This window comes from Taeniopygia guttata, chromosome 2 (assembly GCF_048771995.1).
Source record: "Taeniopygia guttata chromosome 2, bTaeGut7.mat, whole genome shotgun sequence".
In the NCBI taxonomy this organism is placed as follows: Eukaryota; Metazoa; Chordata; class Aves; order Passeriformes; family Estrildidae; genus Taeniopygia; species Taeniopygia guttata.
Window position 1 is genome coordinate 34,362,348 of NC_133026.1, and position 27,653 is coordinate 34,390,000.

A 27,653-nucleotide genomic window follows, 5' to 3' on the forward strand; every position below is an offset into this window, starting at 1 on the left:
AACCAATATAATTAGGTCTCAGATTTTTTTTTTTTAAAGGTCTGAATGAAAAGATATAAGATTATATATGTCAGTTGCTGAACATTTGGCATGAACAGCTTTTCCAACACTTGCTCTGGTTATTATAAGGTTTGAGTTGTAAATGACTGCATTCAGCAGCAAACCTGTCAGGTTGGAGAGCTTTTCATTAAATGTTTGATCTAGAAATTTTTAATCAGTACACAAATAAAACAAATTATTATAGCTCTACATCAGCTGCAGTATGTGTAATTGGGATGAACGGGGTGATGTAACTGGTGGGGAACAGCACAAGCATTCTTGACAGAAGGCCTGGAGCTACAGAACTAGTTACACTGGAGATGAAACAGAGCCTAAATCTTAACCTGTATCTTGAAAATGGTAAGATTCACCTATTAGAGACATTCCCAAATAACCTGGTGGTAAGTCATGTACCTTGCAGAGCTTTGCTTGAGAAGCTGGGGAGGGATCACCTTCTAGAACACCTTGTGTTTGTGTGGGGATGGAGTGTTTGCTGAAAGCACATGAGATTTCATTTATAAAAGGAAAAACAAGCATTGTATATTCTTAAGCTTTTTACTGCTGTTCTCTATCTTAAGTGCAGGAGCTTTAAGAAGTTATCTAACGTAAACTATTTCATGATTTTAGTACATTAATCAGGAGTAGTAGTTGTAACTGCTGAAATCAATGGACCTACGATGTCTTTGGTAGTTGAGATGTTGGAACAAGTTATACCAATATTTTAGCTTAAAAACAGGAGGTTTTTAATCTTGTCTGGTAAATGAAGTTTCTGAAAATACCAGCAATGAGGTGTTGCAAGTGGACTAACAATGAAAAAGGCAGCTAATTTAGATTAAAAGCCAACACCATGTAACAATCAGATACATTTTTTACGTTTTTTTTTTTTTAATCACTTATATCTAGACTGAGACACAAAATTTCTGGTTTTCAAGTTTTGTTTCCTGTCTTTGAAGAATCAGATTCGGGGTGAACTCTTACCCCCATCCAAATGGCTAGAATTTTTACTGCTCTTTTCAGGGGAGCCACAAATTTGCTTTAAAATGTTAAAATTGGCAGCATCAAGGGATCCCAGTAATCTGTGTATCACAGGGGTTACTCTTGGATTTGTGCTGGGATGCCTGTGCAAACCTTTGAGTGTTTTAATTTTCAATCACAGATACAGCAGAAGTAGAAAAACTTGGGCTCTGCTTCTGATTCAGAGCCTCACAACTCTGAAACAACAGGAAGAGAAATAAGTCTTGAAACTGCAGGATCTGTCATGGTTAAACACAGCCCTCGTGACAAAAACTCAGTGCAGAAACCAGATCTGGCTCTTGGTCTCTAGACACACACATTGGCTAATGCTCACCACATGGGAAGTCACCAAAGGTAAATGAAAACAATTTTTGGTCAATTTAATTTGGTCCCACATTTTAATTCTGTACAGCTGCCAGTCTTTGGTGGTGTCCCTCTGCAGGATGAGGGACCTGGAGGTGTTGGAGCACCAGCCACGAGGGCAGGAATGGTGCTGTTTTTAGGTGTCTTTGGAGAAATATGTCTTTAATGCGCCGTAGGATTAGGGGATTAAAAGGTTTTATTACTTTTTTGATGGAAGCTGCTTTGGCTGTGGGTCCCTAGGCCACAGGCAGTTCCATGTATAGCTGGGCAGCCTCAGCCGGCTCTGCATCCCCCAGCCCTGACAGAGGTGTTGTATTTCCCTCCCATTGTGTCCTTCTGGACCACTCTAGAGACAGAAAATATGAGTAATAAAATTTGCCATCATCTTTAATCTTTACTCCCACTGTACCTTTAAAATAAAGTGTTTCTTTCTTTCTTTCTTTTTTCCTTTTTTTTTTTTTTTTTTTTTTAATTTATGCCTTGCCTTTTGAACAGCAATTTATATCCTGTGTGCCTTATCTCAGGTAAGATAAAAATAGTGGCTTCACTCCATCAGTGTAATCAGTTGTTTAATATCTCTGATTGTAGGCTTGGCTCAGAGCTTACATTACCCCATACAGGCTCTGTCTGTGCAGGTACAGTCTATAGATACCTTTAAAAACTACCACATGTTTTAAAAAAATCTGAATAATGAGATAGTAGTTTTAAAGAGTTCTAAAGTAGTTTAGAACAAAAAATTTCAATGTTTTCCTTCAGATTACAAGTCTTTAAAACTTATCACTTCAAATTGAACAACTTAGTATATTTTGTCTCATTTCTGTAGAAATTGCTAAACATGCTCTGACAGAGTACATTCCAGTGCTTACAGACACTGAGAAAAGTTCCCAGTTACAGGGTGAAAATAATAATGTGTTTCTCTGTATGGTAAACAAGAATATTATTAGATGCTAGAATTTGCTGCCTTTGAAGAAGGTTCACTTTAGTATGGCCAAGCACCTAATAATATCCCCTTTGGCTCTCATCAGTTTATTTCTTCTCTGATTCCCTCCCCACATACTACATCTCATAGTTTGCCTGGCTATTTTCTGTTCCACTTGCAAGATGAATGCTTCCAAAAGAAATTAAACTCCTTAGGAAGTGCTTAGCTCCTTGTTTCAAAGTTACTCTTTCTATTCTAGAAACACTCAACAGCAGCAGAGTTCTAGACAAACTTTCTCTTTGTTATTTCATTCCTGAGACATGGACAACCTTAGCATTTTTCTGTGCATGTATTTTAGTAGCTCACAACATTTTACCATCTCTGTCATACCTGCTGTTCCCTGTGTGTCCTCCCCAGTGGGGAAAAGCTGAGATGTAAAGTCAGCAATTCATAGTAAAACTTGTATGAGAATTGCCACATCTAGGATTTCAACAAAAGTCTTTTTTTCCCCTTGCACTTCCAGCAGGCTTTTTGCCATCTCTTTGGATTTTCCACAAGCAAATTGATATCTCAATCAGTTGTGATTGCCTTTTTTTATTCTACTCTCCTGCACACAAATAAGCTGTTACATTTTTTTTTTTTTTACCTAGGTATTTTTGTTAAAGAGAACCAGCCCTATCACTGTCTGGCCATTTGATTTCCATTCTAGCCCTGTGATCTTTACAGCACTGTTTATTTCATGCTACCTTGTGCTGAGCGTCATCGGATCTTCTGGCAAGGGCTGTGTCGTTTTTCTTTCCTGACATTAGCTATTTATCTTCGCTACTGAAACAATACTTGAAACCCTTTAGAGGTACAGCTTCAGAAAAACAAGTTCTTCTTCCACAATGCAGCTTTATTTCCTAAAGGCATTTCTAGTAAACCTTGCTGTAGCTGAATGATTTTTAGTGGTGCTGTTTGCTTAAAGGACCTAGTTAATCCACTCAGGTGCATTCATCTTTTCTAGCAGCAGAGACTACAAAAAGCTGTTTTATTTCCCATTCTGACTTCTCTTCAAGCTTGGATATGTCCACTCCAGCTATACAAATGGTGACAATAGATATTCTCTGTCTGGTTTGTATGGTGGTTGTTAAGGTAAAATTGAAGCTAAGTGGGATTTTTTTGAGCTAGAAGGATGATATTTATTTCTATGCTTCCCTATTACTTGCTAATATAGACTTGCTGCCCAGCCATGCTTCCTTGTAATTTATTGACAGGGCCATGTGAGACTTTTATGCTGACAAATATTCCAGGGATTCACTTTTATTCTTATGATTACAACCGAGATATATAACTTTCAGCAGAAGGAGTTAATTTACTGTCTCTTTGGCATCAGGTAAGTCTTAATTTCAATTTCTTGATTATTTACATAACATGGTAATTTGGTGGCTAGCACTGCTATTAGCTAAAGCTAAGCTATGTCTGATTAAGGGTCTTATTTATGCCTTTGTGTAATATGCACGAAAAGCCCCTCTTTGAAAATTTCACTGCATTTCATGTACCTTGTATTTTAGAAGACTTTTAAAATTTGTTTGCCTTGAATATTGCAAATGTAACTGTCACATACATTGTGTTGCTTGATCTGTGAGGGGAGGGGAAGGAGAAGGGGAAATCAGGTCCAAAATGTGTACCATGTCTTTTGTCCTACTTCTCAATTTACTGCTGCTTTCATATGTCATTTCTTCTTTTTCACAGTACTATGCTGAGGATGGAGACAAACTTAATGCATTGTAAAATAAAATAAATTACCTGCAAATATTTATCTAATTTTTTTGCATTATCATCTAAGATTAATGACTGTCTCCATTTCAAAAGTGAAAATACTTGAATGCTTCTCCCTTTTAAACAAGGAAGAAAACACGCAAAAAATTTGCATAATTAAAAAGTTAATAATTCAGAAAGATCTTAAATTTAAATCAATGTATTTTTTAATACCAAGTATTGAACTTGCTTCAAAAATACAATCTGGAACTCACCTACATACTAATACAAGTCATATAAATGTTTCCTCTAGGAGTAACTAGGAGAAACATTAATCTCTAAGTCTCAAGTCTCCAGAATATTTACAAACTACTGGAAGTATTTGACTGTAATTTTTTTCCAAATGTAGTAATACATTGGACCCTGTTACATTTTAATAATTGATTACAGACATGGGATGAAATGTTGCCCCCACTGAATCCATGGGAGTTTTCCTCTTGACTTCAGTGAAGCCAGGATTTTACCCATGGAATTATATCAGTAAAACACAACAAACATAATTTTGTACTTCAGCTAAAAGAAAATCCAGGGCATATTCTGTGTTGCAAGAATGAAAGCAAAGCTGTACCCTTTCTAAAAAAGGTTTTGTGTATCTATACAATTTTGACTAAATGAATGTTTTTGCACCTGTTGGGTTGAAAGCAATAAAAAGTAAACCTTCTGTCATTGTTTTGGAATGTGTAGTTAATTTTATAATACATACCACAGTAGTTCATCCTAAATTAAAAAATTGCAAGTTTAATTTTTTTTTTGTACACAAGTAATATAATCTCTAAGTCACATGTAAAAGTACCATGTAATTTATACAGTCATGATCTCAGCAGTAGATTATGTAAGTTCTTAATGACAGATAAGGTTTAGTAGTGCAGACTGATTTTTGTTTTACTTGATGTTACTTTTGGTAATTTTCCTCTCGAAAAAAAGGTTTAACGATCCTTGGGTCACCATGGCTTTTTATTTCTTCCTGATTGTGCTGTTATTTACATGTGTCTAAACAAAATCATGCTAAAAAATTACTGACTTTCCTGACTAATATTTGTGTGAAATGCTGGCAGTACTGCATGGCAGCAAATACTTTACTTCTATTGCTGCAATACCACAATTATAAATTTTGCAATTACATGGGAACAGCTGGGATTATCCCTCATCATCTTCTTCTCAGTTTTTCAGCTAGAAAATAATGCAAAAGTTTGATTTGCCCTGCAAAGCCTACCCAAGCAGACTATAGAGAGAACAGCAAGAGTGGTTATAAATCCACAAACTGTGGGAATCTCCATTACCACCCCTCTTCAGCCCTCATCTGTGGGCTAGAAAATGAGTCTACACTGTTGCCACAGAGAACCTGCACATTCTCATGCAAAATATTTTCTTTCATTCTGTTCTCAGCAGCAAAACCCATGAAGTGAGTAATGTGAAGGTATGAATGATACATATTTATAGCACTTTTAAAGGACGAGGAACACCTTTGTATCTCTGACATTCATGACATCCCCAAGAAGAGAACCAGTACAAGACAGTTTTTTAAAAAAAACCTTACACTTCAAGCTGTCTGTAAGATCTCTTTGTCACATAACCTCATAATTTTTATCTGTAATGTTATTTGATTCCATTAATAATCATAGATTTGACCAAATGAGTCAGATAAGAATTTGTATTTTTTCCTTCTTGTTTAAATACGGTTTCTAAATTAGGCTCTTGGAAACATACAAAGATGTTATATCTTTCAACTCCTTATTTTTTAAACCTCATTCTGTTCTAAGAATAAAATAACAACAACCCACCAACTAAAAAAAACAATAATCCAATAAACTATAACCAAATAAAATCCAGTCAGAAGCCAAAAATCTACCTAAACCTCCATGCGTCTAACTGGAGCTCTAATACCTAAAAATTGTTGCATATATATATATAAATATATATAATGCACTAAACAATTAAATTATTACTAGGAGTATTCAAAAAAGCACAGCATTAAAAATTGTAAAATAAATAAAAGAGAAGTCACACAGGATCTCTGTGGAAGAAAAATAATTTTGAATAGTTTTGTTACCTCATCCCTAAAGACCGTGAAATAATGGTGTCTGAGTATGAAGGAAACAAACTATTCTTTGAGTTGTTGTGAGTGTAGAAGGAAATACAAATTCTCTCTTTTTGGTGTCCTGGAACAGAACATGTGGCACAAGGCTACAATGAAGAGATAATTCAGGTATATGGGATCTGACCTGCTTGGAGAACCACTGTGTACCATTGTCCACAAGACGTGAGGAGTTAAATGACATTGTGTATCAGAGCTCAGAGAACATGTATGCCTTGAACAGGCATCAAGAACAAATGTACACTGAGATCAGCAGGAGAGGAGGTTGGTCAGACTGTGTGTCCTGACATGCTGGTATCACTCATGAATGCAGTAGGAGAAACGATGAAAAAAGAAGAAAAAATTCTCTCTCTTGCAGTTCTGGGCCTTGTGTGCATCCTCATTATTGTCACCAGGTTGAGGAAGCCAGCACACACCTTTCTGCATGAATGAGCTTCCATTTGTGTCTTTTCCATGGGAAGGGTAGTGCTTCTCCATTATTCTGCTCATTCTTTTTATGTGGCACGAGCATGACCTACAGCTACCCTTAACTTTACCAAGAGAAAGGAGAAACATGGAATAAAACTGACTTTAGGTAACTTAAGAAAAGTGAAAAGCCGTAATTTTAAGGGCTACTTAAAGCTCAGTTAGATGCACCCAACCAACACATCTTAAACAATGGCTGCCTGTGGGTCTAGAACAAGCCTCTTTGCACCAGCTAGCTCTGTGGCTTCTCAGTAGTTAACACACATTGATTTTGTCCTACAGACACTCAGCAGTCCAGTTCAGACAGGGGAGTTTGGAGTTAAGCACTTTGATGCTTCACAAGGCAGCCTTCCAGGAAGTGGAAAGAAGTGTCCAGTTTCTGGGCTGGGGCTTCTGCAGCATAGATGAGGTGTAACACAGACAGCTCCTGCTTGGCTCATCTAATTTCAAGTCACTTTGCCTTTGTGGATAAACTTTAGCAAAGAGAACATGAATTCCCTCTTAGATCCATTTTCAGTACTCACATAATATTGCAAAAATCAGGAGGTACTGCTAGGCATCTTTATTTCCAGAAGGGATAGAACTGTGGCAATTAGTACTGTTTTGGGACAAAATGTGCTCTCATATAAGTCCATATAATCGATGTATGTAGAAACTTCCCCTTGCAAAACATTTTCCTGCTTTGTCTCTAGTCTTGCTGAGACTTGGCTCTCTATTTTTGTCACCTGCTTAAAACACAAATGTCATTAAAAAGTGAGGCCTTCAGATGAATGGGTGAGGAGATGTATGTAGAGCACAGAAATGCAGATGTGACTTGCTTGGCATCCCACAGGACTGTTTCACATCCCTGAGATGTATCACACTTCCTTTCCTCTCCAGTCCACTTGAGAAATGATACAGATGAACAGGAACAGTGCTTACCATTTACATTTCAGTTAATAGAACATTTCTTTAAAAAAAAAAGTTTGATACTACTTAACTTCTGGTAAACTCTACTTATTCACCAGTTTCTGTCTTAGCTTTAAGACTAATCTGGTACTTCCTAGTAAGGTCCTGAAACCATAGAGAATACTTGGTTCCCTTCACTGATATGCCATTCAGTCTGTTACTAAAATAAGGAGATGTGAGGTCTGAACAAAGATGTAATAATTAAGAAATTGAGCATTTCATAAAAACACCAGAATTACACTTGTTCAGGATATCACTAGGATTATCATATATTAAATAGTATAATTTGTACCTCCTTTTAAAATGCATTTTACTATCATCATGGATTAAAGTATATGTTAAGATCTAGAAATCAATTTTTCCTCTTACCATTTTATTTCTTAGGCTTCGCTTCTGTGTAACTAGTGCTGAACTACTTTTTTTTTTGTGGATAGTTTCACATGATAAATGGAGAGATCTGAAGTTTTAGTTGCACATAAGGAGGTGAATAAATTACTGTTCGATTAGACTAAAAGATATTGCTGCAAAGTACTTGTAACAAGATAATTGCAAGTGCCAGAGCTGAGAGTAGCTCTCAACACTGGCAGCAGCTTAGTTAAACATGTGGTTAATGATGTTATAGAAAGAATGGGTATGTAAAATATTCAACTCTACCAGCAGTAAATACTCATTTTATGTGACAGCAACAGGGATTTGCTGAGACTGATATTTGACATACAAAACTCCTATAATTATTTTAATATCTTTATTTCCCAATGATTTTAATGATATGACAAAGATTTTAGGTGTTTGCTGAAGCAGCACTACTGTCATTTACTATCAGTCAAACAAAATGTCATTCTAACTAATTTAACTTCAAATGTCTGAGTAGTTTTAATACCCATTAAACTATGTAAATTGTTGTAAAGAATGTGTTATTTTCAGGTTTTATACTTAAAGACTAAAACTGAAAAAAACCTGTATGTTAAACATTTGTTAGAATATACAATACAGAAAAGCATATAAGTTGGGATTTTGCCATAAGAAGAAAGCTGGTTTATAAAAGCCTGAGTATAAAAACAGAAAAGCAGTGTGTGACTTTGTACCTTTAATTAGTTTATGAAAAAACAGGTAGTGCCTCGTGGAGTTGATTGCTCAGTACTTTTCATTACAAGTTTCTTCAATCTCTTAAAAATATTGCCAAGTTTTGAACTATTCAGTATGGAGTTTTCCTGCCCTAGGAAGGAGTATTTTGGAAAGCTGCTTCCAAAATTCAATCACTCCTGAACAATATTCCATAAAAAGGAAGTAGGAACATTAACCTGTATTTCACAAGCTGGTGTTTCTTGTTTGGTGTTTTGGTTTTTTTGCTGTTTTTTTTTTTTTTTTTTTTTTTTTTTAATATATAGTGGTTTTTGAGCAGGAACCCGAAGTTCTGCAGAATGATAATTTTGCTGTTCCAGGAGGTGCCTTTGATTAGCCTCTAAGATTTGTTCAAATTTGTCCCCTGTATTGAGCCTGTTCTCAAATTACGGTTTGTCAGCTGAGCTGGAACTGGCTCTGCGTACATTCCTCATTTGCTGAGTGGAATATGCTAATTCAAACCACCTTTAGAGGAGTTCATATTAAAGAGCTGTTCTTCACAGTGACAGCACACAAGCAGACATCAGCTCAACTTGAAAGCGGCAACTTCGGAGGCAGAGGAGTGTCTCTTTTACTATCAACATCCCACAGTTTAAATCAAGAAAGAACTTGGCAATTACATTTTCTCAATGTCCCTTCTCTGCTCAGCGTTCTCAGGCTGAAGGCATCAACACATTTTCTTCTCTGTGAACCGCTCAGCCACCAGGGATTAAAGTGAGTATAGAACAAAACAAAGCTGCATCTCAATGCTCCTTTTCACATCCCCATTCAGAGATCAGAGTGGTCGCCATAGAACAGAGAGAAGATTGGTAACAGGCAAAAGAAAAACGGAAATAGATTAGTAAAGAGCTGGAAGAGGGAGGAGAGCAAAAGAATCTGAGGGTGGCAACTGAAATAGAAGTTGGGCATGGGGGAAAGCAATAATATGTGACACATATTGCAGCAGATTTCAACCTCAGAGGAGCCGTTGACATTATTATGTCATTCTCCCCCCCCAGGACTCCAACTCATTTCAGGAGTCTTTCCTCGGGCCCTGAGACTCATATCAGGAACCCAAAACCTCTCTGGTTCTGCTGTCAGTGAAAACCAAGGTAAACACCTGTCAAAGTATTTGTCACCAACTTCTGTGGGGCAGACACACACAGACGGCTGCCACAAGCTGCCTATCTAAGTGGTAGAGATCTGTCCAAATATGTATGTGGCAAGTAAAACAATTGATCTGAAAAAAATGGAGGTCCTGTTCATCTTGCTTTTAGGATCTTTTTTTTCCCATAACTGAGTCTTACTACAGAGGTTGCTGGCGTATTTGGGCCCTGTTGTCCTCGACTGGCACCTGAATTCTCCATTGCCGTTTACAGTTTGATCTCATTGAGAAAACTGGAGAAAAATCTCACTGCAATCCCAGGAAAACCCATCGATCAGCCACAGTGCCAGCTGCATGTCTGTGAGAAGTGTGAGTATATAAATTGTACGATGAAACCTCAATGAGAGATGCAGAGCTGTTTCCTGCACTTCAATCTTTTTGTCATGGCCTTAAAAACTGCTGTGTTTGTGTGTGCTAAAACCCTTCCTGTGAGACAGAAATAACTGCAATTATTAATTTAGTCATCTGTGTAGTTTATAATTCCAGGACGTTTAGAGTTAAAGCACTTTGCACTTGATATGCAGTTTCCAAAGATAATACCTGACAAAACGAAGGCTTACAGTGACAGCATCATTGAGCTTTATCCTAAGGAGTTAAATGAGTTCAAAACCTATCATCAGTCACTGATAGGATTTGCTTCTATCTGCTTAAATCCTGCATAATATGCCAGTGAATTGTTAAAAGCTGAAGATGATAATCAGACAGCCTAATATAAACCTGTGAAAGAATGGTATTGTTAGGAGTAAAGTGCTGTATTATTGCCATTTGTAAAGTAGTTCCCAATTTTGGCAGTACGTGTTGTATTACTCCTCTCTTAATGGAATATCGGAGAAAAACCAAACTGACCAAGCCACTGCAGATTCTGAGACCCTCGAAACACTGAGATTTCCTCATGAGACACTCCAGGCTTAGGTGCTAAAACACTGCATCAGAATTAAGTCATACCTCCTGGCATGAATCAGCTGCTAAATCCAGTTCAATCGTGTATCTTTGATACAAATCCCTCCCGGATAACTGCAGTGTGGAGTAAGGTGCCAAAGGAACCTCCAGACCCAGGTGCTAGAAGAACCACTGAGGAGCATTAGGCTGAGAGTAAAAAAAACAGAAAAGGAGGCGCTGACGTAGTTACAGGGTGGAACAGTAACTTTGTCATCCGCAAGCGTCCCAGGCGACGACTCAGAGACACTGCCAAATAGACTCAGAATGTTTAAATGTTCAAAAAGCAATGAGACATTCGATTCTGTCAGTTAAGATTCTTTGTGACAGCGCTGCTCCAGCGCCGCTGGGGCTCCGCCGCGGCATCAAACCCTGCCGGGCGGACACCGGGCGCACCTGAGCAGGTGAACAGCGGCGCAGCCTCGCAGGGCTGCGGCTCGAGACGGAGCTTCCCTCCCTTCTCGGGCACCGCGCTACTCCTTAAACACTTTCTAGATGAAGAAACTCAGGCAAACAAAAATACTCGAAAGAGTTCGGGGCTGCAGGACCCGAGTCCTCCTGCGGCTGTCACTCAGCAGAGGCTCCGCGCCTGCCGGAGCTCGGCACGCACACGCACCGGTTTCCCCCGGCAGCCCCCGCCCGGCCCGGCTGCGCCCCGTCCCGCCCGGGCGCCGGTGCCGGAGCCCGCGGCCGCCCGGGACGCGGGGGGCGGGCCGCCCTTCCCGGCTGAGTCAGCCCCGCTCCGCCCCGACCCCGCGGGGCGGGCCCGCCCGAGGCCGCGCCCCCGCCCCGCGCTCCCGGCCGCCCCCCCCGCCCGGCACGGACCGCAATGATTTAGAAGTTCAGGAATCCCACGTGACGTCACGGAGGGTGATGTAATGCTTCTCTAAATAGAACGTATTGTAACCGTCCCTCAGTCCAACGTGGTTCCTCCGGCCGCGCTGCCGGTCCCGTCCCCGCCGCGCCGGGCGGTAAGTTCCTAAAAATACGGGGCTGCCCCGGGAAGGCGCCCGGCGCGGCGCGCGGCGCACCCCGCAGCGCGCCCCGCACGGAGCCCAGCGCGGCAGCGCAGCAGCGCCGGGTGCGCGGCTGGGAAGGGGCAGCCTGCGGCTGCAGGGGCTCTTCCCTCCGCCACCGCATCTGCTCCGGAGGTGGCAGCACCGGTCGCGGGCGCGGGGTCCCGCCGCTCCCGCGTCCCCGCCGTGCTCGGGGAGAGGGGCGTGAGCGACCCCGAGTCCCGCGGAGGGTAGTGCAGGGCAGGGCAGGGCGGCGGGGGCGGCAGCGCACGGTCGCCGAGACGCGGGGAAGCCGGACTCCCCGTCCGCACTTCAGGGAGTTTGGGAAGTCTGCGCGCTGCTTCCCGCGACGGGATGGGATGGGATGGGATGAGATGAGATGGGGCGGCTGCCACGGAGCGCAAGCAGCACCCTGCTGGTGCTGCCCCGAGCGGAGCGAGCGGGTGGGCAGCTCCCGGCGGAGCGACCGCGGAGTCCCCGCGCTCACGGCGGGCTGGACCGCTCCAGCCTCAGCGTAACCCGGCGGCACCCGGCGGTGACAGCTCGGCGGCGCGCTGCCCCGCCATCCTCTCTCCCCGCCGCCCCCAAAACTTCTGCATAAGTTTCGCGGCGGCGGCCGCGCTTCCCTGCGAGCCGGGAGCAGCAGGCGGTGGCCGCGGAGCGGTGCGCGGGGTGGTGCGCGGCCGCTTTCCCCGTGAGATACCCCGGGTGTCGGGCTGCTGCCGGCCCTTACGTCATGCTGCGGGCCGGTGCGGGGCTGATGCTCCGCTTCTGATGCCCTCGGGTGCGGGGAGGGGGCGAGTGTTGACAAGGTCCCTTCTCTGCAGCCCTCCTCTCGCTTTACAGCCTCTCTACTCCGCTCATCATTCCCCCCGCCCCCAGCTCCGTGTCCCCCCGCTACTGTCCTCTCTTACAGGGGTCTCTCTCTCCCCAGCGAAGTTTTCAGGACGATAAGAGCTGCAGGAGTGTAAGGGGAATACTTGCTAAACTCTGCCTCCTCTATTATTTATGTCCGAGCATGGTGAGTGATCCTTCATCTCCAGGGCTCAATGTAAGCTTTATAATTGGAAAGAGAGAAGTAGTTTCAGAGATGGGGGTAGAAATAAAGGAAAATGAAATGTCCATATGTTGTTTAGTTTTTCTTTTTTTCTTTTTCTAAATCCAGACTGATATGAGAAGTGACTTAAGCGGCAAGATTAGAAGATTTCCATATATTATCAGTAAGAAACAGTGCTTAGCTAGATGAAATTGAAACTTTAACAGAAGGGTAATAATTGCTGTGAAGCATCTTGGGCGTTTCTTGAGACTGAAGTTTTTTAGAGATTCACCCGTTGGTGTGCACCAGACTTTCCTCATCTGGCCATTTGGACAAGCAGCAGTGAGTCAAGGAGCAGTGATGTAGGAAAACTTTCTTGTAAGATATATGCAGGGATAACCCGGAAACTCGTCTGAAAGAAAATTGAGAGGTAGAAAGTGAGAGCCGAATGCAAAAGTGTAGGGTAATTTTGTGGGAATTTTGCTGAAGGAGGCATGCTTCCGTAAAGGTACCGTTTATTTTCAGTATAAAAGTGTACAGTGGTGAAAGTCCCCGCTCAATGTTTTGTAACTTTCATGTGGCGAATGAGGTTGTCGGTATCAAAAGCTGGAAATTCTTAATAAAAAATGGCTAAACTCCTTATTTGTGACTCCTTAATTCTAAAGGGAGCTGTACAGGTCGCAGAGCACTAGGGAAAAGTGTGATTAATGATCAGTGATTAGTGATAAGTGATTAGTGGTTTTATTCAAACTGTTACCTCTGACCAGAAGCACACATCAGAGGATTAGCAGGCTCTTTAGATAAATGCTCATTAGCGGAAGGGGGAAAGCAAAGATAATAGGCGTGCACACAGGGACAACTTTCTAGGAAAATCATTCCTGTCTCTGGCATAATAAGCTCTGTTAGCAGAAAGGCTCTTTAATTTAAAAGTTGCTTTTATCTTGTAAATCAAAGATAGATGTAGAAGTTTGCTGCGCTATTATAGCCTAAATTTTCCCATATCCACTGTGGATTATCTCAGTAGTGATATTTTATTAAAACAACCCCACACCACAATTGAATCTGTAAGAAACTGAACATTCCCAAGGGCTAAAGCCCTGCATCCCGAGGCATCTGCTCCCAAAGCCTGCTGCTGGCAGCTAACTAGATGGCGCAGTCCTGTTGTGTGCGAATGTACACTTCTGGGTTATGAACTTAGCAAGCAGCAGCTTGCTAGGTGTCCTTCAGCACAACGAAGTTGATTCTGTGCTGGGTTGGAGGCTAGACAGTGCTATGAGTTTGTAGTCACATTTTCCACTTCAGTTAATCTGGGGAGTCAAATGCTGCTGGAAAAATTAGTCTCATTTACTGAGAGAGATGGTGAGAGAAAGAAGGAGAGAATGAGAGAGGGGCAGATAGCTACGGCCCGGGACGTAACTCTTGATTGCACTGTTTTGTACTGCTCAAATGAAGTACAGTTCTGATGGCCCTAATTAATGAAGCCTGAAAGCTCTTGGGAGTTTTTCCCCCAGCTATAACTGGCAAAGTGAGTCTTTTTCTTTTTTTTTAAATAAGTCACTAAAAAGAAGGAGCAGTTGGTGTGGTGGTTGAACAAAACAACTTGGACCTGACTGTGCTTTACAGATTATGGTAAGGAGCCTGTTTTTATAATGACTAACCAGGGATTTTTCATTACTCTTAATTATATATGGCTTGGGAAGAAGTGGTATCTACTGCTGTCGATAAACTTGGGAGTTTCATTTGTCCCATTAGCTTGCATGGGATTTATGTTTGGTTTCAACTGTGGAGTTCATCAAAGTTTCAAAACTTTAAAAGAAACACTTGAGTGAAACAGGAAATAGAAATAATGAACTTATGGCATGAAAAAGAAATGGCTGTAGTCTCCTATTGTTACATCTTTAATTGGAGACTCTTAGGAATAGTCAGGCTAATGTTAAAAATCAAGAAGTTTTGTAATAGCATATAAAAAAGGTAATAAGCGCTGTCTGCCAGTCGTGAATATTGGATGGCACTTTTCCAGGATTTAAAATTGCAATATTTTTAAAAGTTTACACATTTAGAACAAGCGGAAACCTTTTCCCCCTTCCAAAACACCCATTTATAGTTCAGCTTCAATTTATCACACTCCTCTTCTGCTAATTTAACCCAGGGAATGTAAGGGGAAAGAAACCATGTATATACATTTAAAGAGAAGATAGAAGCAAGATTGTACATGTAATTTTATTTATATCACCACTTAGCAGAATGACTTACACAGATAAAAAGTAATAGGTGCTTTTTAAATTTGATATTCACTTCCTTGTGCTGAGAGTCTAAAATGTGCCGCAATCACATTTGTCCTTCTCACTGCTGAGGAATCTTCTGTAAAAGATCATTGCTGTGAGAGCTGGAGTTCACTCTGGTGTTGATGAGAGGTAATCTCCCAGTGCCGTCAGAAGGCAGCTCTTACGTACTAAACCTTTCAGCTCTGTGTGGGCAGAATCTCTCTGAGCTCAGTAAGTCTTGCAGAATTATGTGAAACTGGGTTATTAACTTGTCTCTTTGTGGCCCCCTATGAAAACCTGTCTCTGTGCCCCTAAACAGGGTATGAGGATCTTAAAATTAGTAGAATTCTTGCAAGGTTGTTGTTACTCTTAAAACAATTTCTTTCGTCAAGGACTTTTCCTCTACTCTTTGCCATCCCATGTCTCAAACTTCTGCCATTAGTTAACTTTCTGGATTTCCTATAAACCTGTTGCTTTGTTTATATATTATTAACTTTAATTTTAATTCCAGTGACTGTCTTTCTTATAAACTCTTTATTATGAGAAAACTATTTCAGGAAAAGATTTTGCAATAAAAAAAGAACAAGACCATTTTTACTTCAGACATTTAAAAATTATAATTAAGGACTATGTGATTTATTATTGGAACAAACTGGGTTTTTTTCTCAGGGCCCACAAACACTGTTTTTTCTTGTAACTTATTGCAGGAATACGCTACTCAGTAGATGCAGTTGCTGGAAAAGCAGATGTATAAAGCAACAAGTCTTTCGGTTCTGCTTCACAGGTCTAGGTGATTCTTTTGCTTTGATTCTGTTTTGGTAATTTCATGCTAATCAAATCAATAGGCAGACATATATAACTAAGCCAGCCTTTTTGGCTTAATCTTTCATGTGTAAACTTTCATTGATACAAATACATAGGAGTCTAAGTGGAAATATTTAAAATACTTTGAGAGTCTGTCAGTCCTAAGTGCTAACTTCAGGGCTGATCAGAGAGCTTGGTAGGTCACTCTGCAATATCTCAATTTCTTTTGATTTGTCCGCTCTTCATGCTGCAAGCTATTCAACCCCTGTTTCCCTCTCCTCCCTCCCCACCTATCCTTATTTCTTGGTAAATTATCTCAGCAAATGATAATGATCCAGAGCTTTTAGGTCTCTGGCCTTAAAAAAGAACTTTTAGGGCTTTTGCATTTCCCTGCCTTAGAGAAATGATCAAAAGTGATCACAAATTTAAAGCAACAGATTGGAATAAGAACTATGAAAAAACATATTTTTTCCTCTTACCAAAAGTCATATTATTATGCTAATTTACAATTCTGAAGGTGTAGTATTCTCTGACACAGACAAAACAGTGATCTCAGACAATATGTTATCATGCTGTATTTTAACTTTAGCTACATTATAGCATTAAGTACAGAAATTAACTTCTGTAGACTTGACATATAAAAACAAAACAAAATCCTGTTATGGAAATACTTTTTTGTTTTGGTTACATATACAACCAAACAAATTATTTAAATAGTCTCAGGTATACATGACAAGCACAACATAACATACATAAAATAATTTTTTTTTACATCTGTGGAGCTCTTGTGTTTGTGCACTCATTGTTTTGCTCCTGTTATGGCTCAGGTTGATGGAGCAACATTGAAACTCTAAAATAACTTCATTTACTATTTTTCACTAAGGTGTTATTTTAGTCTGTAATTAAAATTACCGAGAGTCAGCATTTCTTTACTAGCCGTTGCATGGAAATGTAGGTGTTATTTGCCCTTCGAGAGTTAAGAAAGGGTTGGTTGCACTGGTTTGTAGATGTTTTGGTTGTGATATCAAATGCTATTTCATAAACACAAGGAGATTTTCCAAGGATTTTGCTCTAGGCTGTAGGATTTTCAAAGTAAAACATTGAAAGCTTACAACAATTTCCTTAGCTTAAAAGATGTTTTGCTTTTGGTTCTTGTTTCCGCCTTATACTTTTTTGAGAATTTGTTCAAGAAGTCGGTCCCACATGCTACTCCAGAATAAATGCCTTGAAACACTGTCACCAGCAGTGTTTGTGTAGGTGTGTGGTTTTAATAATCTCTTCCTTTGAGACAGCTCATGTCACTGTTGTGCCGCCCTGCCATGTAAGGTGATTTTAAGGTGTGGGGTGAAGCCCTGCTTGGCCAGAAGGCTCCACTTTGAGTGTGATAAAAATTGCAACGTCTTTAGAAGAAGCCAGAAGGAATGAGATTCAAATTTAATTGGGAAAAAATACTACAAATCCTCTCTTACCTTTGCCAGCGGATTCTGCTTTTCTTTAGCTCTGAATGTTTTTATTGCTCTTACTGAGGTATTGAGACCTCTGCTAGCTCAGCAATTGGGCATGGTTTGATTTCACCTGGAGCTTTCTACCCCACATAAACTCTACAAATAGTTTCTACTGCCTTTTTAACCTTTGCAGGGTTTTCTCAAGCAGCTTGCTCTTCTCTCATTGCAGCTTCTTTCCTTCCTAAGGGCCTTAACTTTGTGTGCCACCACTCACCACACCATTTCAATGCAGTTGAAACGTCTCATCCCAATCTCAGTATGTTTGTGTATTTTAAGGTTTTCTGTCCAGGGATGTATTGAGTTCAAACTAGTCATCCTTAATGTAGCCTAAAGTTAATGCAGAGATATGTAATTCATTTGGCTGATATTTTCTCATTTAGAGGAAGTTGCTATTTTTTCCTGTTTATTTTGTAGGCTTGTGCCTTTAGTTACTCTCTCATTGCATGTAAGGCAGCATTGTTCATCATCACCTTTTTCTGAGCTGCTTGCAAGTACCCAGAAACTAATTTGTCTTTTCTGGGAAATCAACCTCGACCAGTGGCTCCTAGATCTAACATCTGATTTTTCTTCCCCTGCTGGCCTAGTGTAAGGAATGCTAGTTAATATACTTAACACAGGGGGCTCTGTAGCACAATAAACAGAATCTGAGATTGGATTTGGGATGTGTTGTATAGAGCAGCTATAACAGTAAGCAATAAAATGAGATGTTAGTGTATTGTACTCCCTCTCTCTCTTTTTCCTTTTCTGTCTTTTAAATCTTTCAGTTCTGGAATGCTGAAAATACTACCTGTAGAGTAATATTCTGCCTAAGTAAATGCTCCAAGATATGGGTGATGATATTAGTAGGTCACTTGGTCATGCACTGATGCTGCAAACCAGCTGCCAGTAATTCAGTCATGGCTGAATGAGTTTGCAATCATTCCCAGTCCAAATACACCTCTCACTTAACTTTTCAAAAAACTTTTATTCAACACCAATGCTCTGTTACTAGGTGCAGAGCTTTAAATTATGAATGGCATCAAGTTGCACCAGAAGAGGTTTAGCTTGCATATTAGGAAAAAATTCTTCATTGAAAGGGTTGTCAAACATTGGAATAGGTTACCCAGGGAAATGATTGAGTCACCATCCCTGGAGGTCATTGTAATTACAAGATGTGTAGATGTGGCAGTTGGGGGCATGGTTATGTAGCAGATTTGGCAGTGTTGGGTTAATGGCTCAACTCGATGATCTTAAGGGACTTTTCTAACTTAAACCGTTCCATGATTCTGTAATAGTAAATCATACCTCCACAGATGCTACTCTGAATTAACTTTAGGCAATTGGTTCAGTTACATATGCTTTTGGTTCTGGTCAAGTCAGTGAATGAGTTTATCACAATTCTTTTTTGAGTGCCCAGCAGGAAATCCAAAGGTGACCTGAGTGTGTGATGGCAAAGAGCCTGGAATTGTGCTTGTCCAGAAATGGCACTGTCTGTGTTAGAAATTTGGGCTTTCCAGTATCTTCTTACTTATAGGAAACTTCTTTTTTCAGGATGGTTTAAAAACTAAAAGTGGACCAATGGCGTAGAAACAGATCATCAATTGCTTTGTTCAGGACTATCTTTTGCTACCTATTGTTTAACTTCATTGCTGAATGAATGCTTTAGGAAGAAGAAATTTTGTTTAAGAGTTTGTGATAATTTCTATCACAACACCAACTTCATTTTTTATGACTTAAAAAAAGACCTCATTTTGCTGGTGATGACTTGGGCAGAGGGGGAATGGCATTTGCATATTTTTCTTAAAGGCTGAAGAGATCGGGATCAACATCTCTGAAGACTTCCATAATTTTCTAGAGTGTGCAAAATGAGGGAAAAGAAGAGATTCTGTAGTTAAAAACAGGTTAAGGAATTTTCCTTCTTTTCGCACTTCCATATCCTTAAGTGTATCAGTGTAGCACTTTAAAGTTGTTTTATATGTGTTCCTAATAAGGCCAGTGTAAATTTGTTTTACTGGATGTGTGATGGAAAAGTATTATAAAAAGACAGTGGGAGGACAAAATGAATGATGTAAAACTAAAATCACTTTCTACAATTCCTGTGCTGCCCTTCCATTCTTCAATGCTAGTAAAGCAGTACATGGACTCAGGCATGAAAATGCATTAAATTAGAGTAATTGATGGTTTATCACAAAAAGTGAGAGCAAGCAGTTATTTAACTATTTTGATGAGAATCTTTAAAAGACAAGCTTCTGTAAATAATTTGCTATGAAAGTAGAAAGGATCAAAAGAGCCATGGGTTTTATGACTGCGTAAGTAGAATTACATTCTTCTGGATTTAAAAAATATCATAGTAGAGCCTAATTCTCCACTCACCCTGATACAAATCTGGAGCGACTCTATAGAAATCTGTGGAGTTACCAACTGCAATAATACTCATTGAGAAGAAAATTAGATTCACGGAGTCTATTCTGAACATAGCCTGTCAGTTGTGTGCTGTGCAAATCCCATTATTAAAGTAATAGCCTTACATGTCACGTTAAGGACGGCTGTTTCCCCGAGATGAACATGCTTGCAGCTCTCCTCATCTTGTGGCTACTTTTTAAGGGGGCAGGGGGATATTGAGAATACTTATTTTCTGCTCAATTAATATTCTTTCCGTGCACTCTCCTTCCTCTCACGCGCTTTATGTGTGGGTGCGCAGTCTGCACTCTCCATCATCTATCTGTCTGTGTCTCTTTGGCTGTGACAGTCACCACTCTGGCCTCAGGCTTGCACAACATAGATGAAAAGCCCACCAAGCTTTTCAGTTAAACATGGCAGGATATAATTCTGCTCCTAAATATGATGTGCATTTTCACGATTAACGACGCACCTGTGAATTGGAAGTAACACCTTAGACTTCAGTTACATTTTATACATGGAGGTTTTAGGTTTTCTTTTAGTATTTGAAAAAGAAAAAAAAAGGCAGTAGAGGGTGAAAGAAGTGAGGAGGTAGTGTGGCTCAGCAGTTTTAATAAATTGGAGCAGTTGTCTGCAGCACTGCAGAAAGCAGAGGCTACTCGGGCACCTTGCGTATCTCCCAAGCTGGCCTGAGAGTGAGAACACAGTCTTTGAGAAATGGGGGAAAATGTCATCACTGCCTGAGCTGCTCTGATTTTGTTTTTAAACAACAATAAACAGAGAATTTTGAGTAAAGAAAAACATTGTAAGGAGTGATAAATAGATAGTGTCCAGTGTACAACTCACACTTTGCCCAGCCCTAGTAATGTACACTTACTTGCTTCCAATTTTCTTCATTTGGCCCAGCATATGTGGAGTCAGCTCTGTTTCTTTTGAAATTGGTATAAATTGCTTGACTTCTCTGAAACTGTGTAGACTGAGAATATGGCCCATGGTTGATTATTAATGCCACACAAATGGCATCTTCTGTGTATATTCTTTTGTGACAGGCTATAACAAATATTTTTAGGCCCTATAACTACTCTGGTGTGCCAAGTCTCTGGATCCTTAACAATCCAGAGGTTAATTTATTAAAAAAAATGAAACAAACCCACAACTATTATTTCATTGCCAAACATTTTTAAAAAGCACTATTTATGTAGGCCCTATAGAAGCACACATTGTTTTATGTTCCTTCTGCTGCTTTGCATTTGACTAAACCATTATTCTCGAAGAGCTGTGCTGTGCTGAGATCATCAGTGATGATGGTGTGAAAACAAACAAGTTTTAGCATGAGAAGTCACTATATAATTTGACAGGGAGGTTGTCAGCACCAAAACATCTACATACATTTCATCTCTGGTCAAAGCAAAATAAAAATCAGATGGCTAATGGAGAAAAATCCAGTCTTAGGAGGAAGGGAAGGGGATTGGATCTAATTCTGCAAGGTGCTGTGTCAATCAAAAGTAGGACCAATCTCAATTCCCACTGAGGTCAATGGTTTCTTAGGGCACTCAGGGACTAGTGTCATTGGGCACCTTTTCTCCACAGTTTAGTAAAACTGCTGAGATGAAACTTAATTTTTCATTAAATCAAACTGCCAACAAGTTCTTGGGAGTAAAGCTGTCTTTGTTAAAAATCAAGATATGCTTCAGCTCTTCAACAGAGAGCTAAAAAAGTATGTGCTCTAATTCTGTAGCCTTCAAGGAGTCCTTCTATGTGAAGAGTTCTGCATATACCTTAATAGTACAAAAATTCTGCTTTGGAAAAAAATATTTCTGGCCTCTGTTACATTACACAAAATAAGGAATTTTATTATTTTGAAAATAACCTTTAATATGGTCAAGAATTATTTTGTGTTCCCTAGAGTTAAGTTAAAAAGCTTTGGGACTAATGAATGCAGCTATGTGTAGTCAAATGGGTGCTGTGAAAAATAAGCTATCAGCTATGTACATGCCCCCCAACATTTTTTCCTTTATTCCTCAGCAAAAATTATAGTGGTCTGCTTTTAACAGGAACAGTTAAAGTCAATGGATCCCAGATGAGTCAACCAACTTAATAATACCCTAAAATTTAGGAGTTCCAGATAGTTTATTTTACTGCTATGCACTGGCCTTACACTTGAACCTCTTACTGGGTTATCTAAATTGAGTGGAGCTTGCAGGATACACAAGGAAACACTGGGAAACATTGCTCCCTCTGTAGCAGACAGGAGGCTACATGTTGTATTTTCTCTCTCGCGTTGTCTGATTCTATACGAATTTTCTTGCCAAAAGGTTGCTATTCCAAAATATTGAGACAGCCTATTTCTAGGCTGTCAGTCTTCCAGTTTTTATTTCAGAGTTTTGAGTAAGTGCGCCGTCAGCCAAAAGCTTTTCAGCAGGCTGAAAGCTTTTAAGCGCAAAAGGAGCTTAGGAGAAGTATTTTCAGAATTGTAATTAATTCTAAATTAATTTATGATGAGGACAATAAGAGGCATGATGATGACTGTTTTATCAAGCTAGTCATGAAAATAGATTTGATTTTCTTTTTAAATTTGAATTTGCTGTGTTGGTGTCAGGTTGCTTAAATGTACTAAGGATGCCTTGCAAGAGAAGCATCAGTTTGATCCACGGGGTATGCAGAGCTCCTTCTTGTATCTCTTCTTTTGAGGAAACAGCTCCCCTGAACAGGGAAAAATGTGGCACTGGGAGTGCTGCTGAGCCACGTGGCTGTGTGACTGTGGCAGTGAGATCTACCTTATGCCTCTCCCAGCTGATTAAATTGTGGCCACCAGAATTCATGTGCTTTCAGAAAGCCCAAGCAAGATTTCAAACAAATCTCTCACTTGGCTCCAGTGCTTAGAAAATACTGGATGGGGAAATGCCCATGTCTACATTTATAGAGAGGTATGTGCTCATTAGCACCTGGGATGGGCAAGTTTTCACGGAGAATGGATTTTATAAAATATATATTTTTTTTGTAGCCTGACATCACAGAATTTTAAGACAAAAACCAAATCTGCAGTTTGGCAACTGGTTTGTACAGACAGACTCTTATTTACACAGTAAAGGATACACAGCAGTATATTGTGTAGCTTATTATTAGGTGAGAAATAGGTAAAAGCAAGTTGTCCATGCCATAGAAATAACATTTTTGATAAAGGTTGGTTGTGAAAGAGTTAAATGAAAATGCAATCAGGAATACTTTTTTCAGCCTTCTGTAATTCCGTGAATATCGCTTTCCTCACTACTAGTAGTAGTGCTTTAGTAGTGCTTTCCTACTAACCATCTTCAAAATATATGCTCAAAAAGCATCACCCTTCTGGTGGCTACATTAGAGTGCCAGTTATTTCTCCACCTAATGACTGACTCTATCTGTGCTCTCAAGTATGGTGCCTGTGAGATGGTTGGAGAAGCAGCAAGGTCCTGACAGAGCCTCTTGTCTCTTGCTAAGCCCCATATTTAGCACAGAGGGGATTTCCTTGCCGCTGTGTAGAGAAGACAGTTGGGTCACAGGGTTTTTTCTGCACCTCATCCAATCCTGAGTTAAATCAAGTAGCAGTTGCCAGGGGTTAAAGCTGGTGGCCTCTGAGCAGCCTCTTTGGAGGGGAGTACATCTGGCCTTTGCAGCCAGGCTAGTGACATTTTTCAAGGGAAAAAAATACTCACCAAAGACTTTCACACAAAGAATTTTACTGAAGAGAATGGAGGCCTGAAAGTATTCACAGTTAAAGATCAAATTTTCTGTGTAGTGTCAGCCAAAATAAAAGGGGAAAAAATTATGTGAAAAAGTCAAAATACTCTATTTCAACATTTTTTTCAAAGTGAGGTTCATTGTCTTTGAAAATTTATTTACATCAAGGAAGACATAAGGCACTACATCTTTCAGGGTTTTTTTGGTGGTTTTTTTTTTTTTTTTGTTTTTTTTTTTTTTGTGTGTGTGTGTGTGTGTAATGAATAAGGTCTTTCAGGTTGATGCAAACACTTTTATGTTTATCTGCCTTCATTTCTCTGCTCATGGCTTGGCAGGCTGGGGTCTCTTTATCTTTCTTATTTGAACAATATAGTTCTGTGCATATAAGACAGGGACAAGCTCCTGGAAAGCTGTGTTGTTTGAGAACTTCAAATAGCTGGGTAGAGGCCTTTTGTTGGCCACATCTCCCAAATATTTCCTAAGACTTGGTCTGGTCTGATCTGACTGGAACAGGGAAGATTGCCTTCCCTGGAGGATATTGCAAAATCAATGTAATCAACTGATGGGATCAGAAAAAGATTGGCTGAAAGAAACCAAGTCTTTGAACAGCACCTTTGCTGAGAGTAAATTTAGGAGAGGCTGTCCTCTACTAAGAATACTGTCAGAAATATCTTGAAATTTTTTTTAATTAAATAATTCATTGCATAATTCTTAAAATTCAGGAATTGGAGTAAATGGAGAAATTCAGAAATTGGAGTAAATAGAGAAAGAGTCTTTTCTAGTTATGCTACTGGCTTAGGTTTTTAGGGTCTTTTAAAATGTATTGCTTCTTTATGGGAAATGTAGATGACTTAAATGGATTTCTCTTACTAGGAATTATCTGGTGGAAGTTCTGATAATTTGAATATTCAAGGATGATTTAAAAGGGAGCTGAAGGAACAATTAATGTTTCCTAGGTATGGCTTTTTTTTTTTTTTTTTTTTGAGCAGATTAGTTTTTCAATTTTTTTATCAAGAGACATACTAAGATTTGATGAGGGAGAAATTCTGGCTTATTCTAATTGTGTGGAATTGCTTTTCTTAGATCATGTGTAGTATTTAATCTCCATATGATGGCTCTTTAACTTGTCTTTTCAAGTGTGTGTTTTGGTGGTTGGATGGTATGTAGAACATTTCCTTCCTGTACTTCAGCATTTCTAACCAAAATCTGAGTATGTTTGAAACCTTAGCCTATTCACACTTCCTAATCATAATCCCTTTGGTTTCCTTGTCAGCACCTTTGTGGTATTTCTCTGGACACCTCTATTTAATATCTCCAGAGGTTATTCTACAGAGTAACCTTTGACAAGATCTATTACTTGCTACTTACTGCTTTTAGCAAGGTGAAAAGAGGTCAGTCTCTGTAAAAGGCAGGCATTATTAGAAGACTGCTGTAGAGTCTCTTGGTGGCTTGCCCATCTCTTCTAGCAACACTGCAAATCAGTTCAGGCACCTCCTCTACAGCACAAAGAAAATTACATTTATGACTGGATACGATCATGTGTAGGTAATGCATGTCCTTGGGAAAGTGGCTCCTGTGTGCCTTAAAATGCCCCAGGCGCTTTCTTTGTCAAGGTTGTAGCACACTGATGCACCCACTGGAATCTGTGGGATTTTTGCTGTCAGCTTCAAGGGTAACAGGATTTCAGCCTGTTAGTTTTGTATGATCCGTTTAATTGAACTTCATGGCCAATGCTAATGATGTTTGCTGCTGCAAGAGTTGAATTGATAATTTAGTTACCCTCCTGTCAGAATTCAGGATCTTCTAAATAAAGGTTGGTGTTGTCTGTTTCTTTAACCAAATTAAGATGTAAAAGCTACGTTTTTTCTGATTTGACAGACACAGATTGCAAACTCTCATTTTGCCAAAAGAGTAGCTACAAGATCATTTTTCTGACAATACAAAATCCCAGAAATTAGAAAAAAACATATTTTCTTCCAGATTAATTAAAAAGATGACAAATTGCTCAGGAGACTTTAGACAGATTCCAGAGGGGTTGAAAATACAATTTTAAGTGAATGTCTAGTCAGTTTATCTGCATGCATCCTCTAAAAATGAATGAAAAATCTTCCCAGGGAGCTTTGAAATATCTCAGTCTCAGGTTTTGTCAATGAAGGAGGATGATGTTTTTAGCCTGGTTGTATTAGTTACTGATCACATGAAAAACATTTTTTTTTTCATGGTTTCTGTACATGTACATTCTAAAAAATATACTGGTATACCTTTCATATACAAATAGTTTTATTACGGGAAAAATTACCCTCTGTCTGAGCTTTAACAATAAATCATAAGGATTTTTCCTCTCATCTCCAAACACTGAAACCCAGGCTAACTTGTTGCTAACATGGCTTTCACTTTCTGTCCATAGTCTACCAATTAAGCACATGCAGACAGTGACTGAAATGCTGCGTCTTGTTGTAGAATTTAAATTTGATTTACCTAATGGGAGCTCATTGCCACATGACTACTGTATGTGTATGGCCTGGGCAGCTGGGCCTGAGCTCTTTGCAAAAATGAGGAATGATAATTGTCTGAGAATATTTAAAAGTATATAGGAAGAGCAGTGTATAAATGTGAAATATGTATTACTTCTTTTGCTTCAAATAAGAAAATGAATAATGAAAAGAAGTAATTTTTTTTTTTCAGTGATCATATAGAGTTTAAAACACAAACTGCCAAGGCAAAACAACTTTCTGCAAGATGAAAAAGAGGTTTCTGTGAAGTTTGGTGGTTCCTGATTTTCTGCTTGTTTTCTGTGTCAGCAAACTCCCAAAAATTCATTCACCATGAATTTGCCTGTAGGATTCTTTGGCATATTCCTTTTTTCCAAGCCCACTCTTCATTTTTAAGCATGCAGAGAAATGCTTGCATGTGTATTTGTGTGTAATTTTAATTTTATTTTTTAATTGCATCTCCTCCTTTGATTCAAACTCTCTAGCTGGAGATTAAAAAATTAACCAAGTGAATTGGCCTTGCACTCCAGAGTTACAACCAAAAGCTATATCCTGTGGTTACAGTGAAGGCCTCTGTCCTTGCAGAGGACAGAAGGTGTTTGCAGAAGGTTCGAGAGTGAGCCCAAGAGGTTGTAAGGCAACTGGATGCATCAACATCCAGAGCAGAAGTATATACAAATCCTTACTATCAGAGAGGTGGAAGAGCTTGCAGACAATTTTCTGGTCTGTTTTTGGAGTGAGAAATGTAAAGACTCTCTAGTGGGGATGTTGGAGGTAGGAGGTGGTGTAGAACCAGGGTAGGACTAACCAAAAGTGGGTGAAATCTTCTTTTTTCTCCGGGCCTTTGGGTTTTGTGGAGGCTCTGAAAAAAGCCATGAAGTCATCCTCCACAGGTGGAACCCTTCCCTGCTAGAAACTGTTGACCTTTTACAGTAAATTAAGTCTCAACACAAATTTAGTACTTTGGGCATTTTAAGTTCCAGCCACCAAAGTAAGGTGCTGTCAGAACAGAGAGTAATTGCTGCTCTATTTTCACTAAGATATAGTAACTCACAGTTGATGAATAACATCTGACTATATTCTGTCTGAAAAGCTTGTATATGTGCTTCTTTGTTTGTTTATTTTATTTCTCCCCCCAGACCAGCCACAAAAACCCTACTGCTCATCTATGCAAAACCTTGCATTGACTGAAGGGGGAATTCCATGTACAATTGCCAAAAAAAAAAAAAAAAAAAAAAAAAAAAAAAAAAAAAAAAGCAGACCCTGTAGTGAGGGAGAAAAAATGGTTTCTGTTTCTTCACATCTGCTTCCATGCTTTCTTTTACTCAAGATTTTCAAATATTATCAATGTTAGAAACTCTGTATGTCCCATTTTGGTTGCATTAATGCTGTAAGGCAGATTTGCATGGATTTTACAGTTTTCTTCAAAGAAGAAAAAAGCCTCTGCATGATGGGCAAACTATTGCTTAAAATCAAACTCCTGCTGGTCAGTTCCCTGAACCAAGTGGTAGGTGGCACCCAGCTTTGCTACAGCCCCAGAAACTGATGGCTTGGCAGTCTCTCTACTGAACTACCAAACCCCTTATTAACTGTAAAGA

General features: G+C 39.6%; 1 protein-coding gene across 4 annotated transcripts in view; it reads left to right on the top strand.

Moving 5' to 3' along the window:
* The first annotated feature begins 11,679 nt into the window (after nucleotides 1-11,679).
* Nucleotides 11,680-27,653, top strand: part of CREB5 (cAMP responsive element binding protein 5) — a 257,668-nt gene continuing 241,694 nt past the window's right edge. The window contains exons 1-2 of one of the 4 annotated variants that reach the window (XM_032746734.3): nucleotides 11,680-11,816; nucleotides 12,796-12,882. In XM_032746734.3, the coding sequence (XP_032602625.1) occupies nucleotides 12,880-12,882 (3 nt within the window). In that variant the 5' untranslated portion in view covers nucleotides 11,680-11,816; nucleotides 12,796-12,879. The remainder of the gene's footprint in view (nucleotides 11,817-12,795; nucleotides 12,883-27,653) is intronic. The other 3 variants (XR_012054560.1, XM_072925667.1, XM_072925668.1) reach the window with 3 other exon arrangements.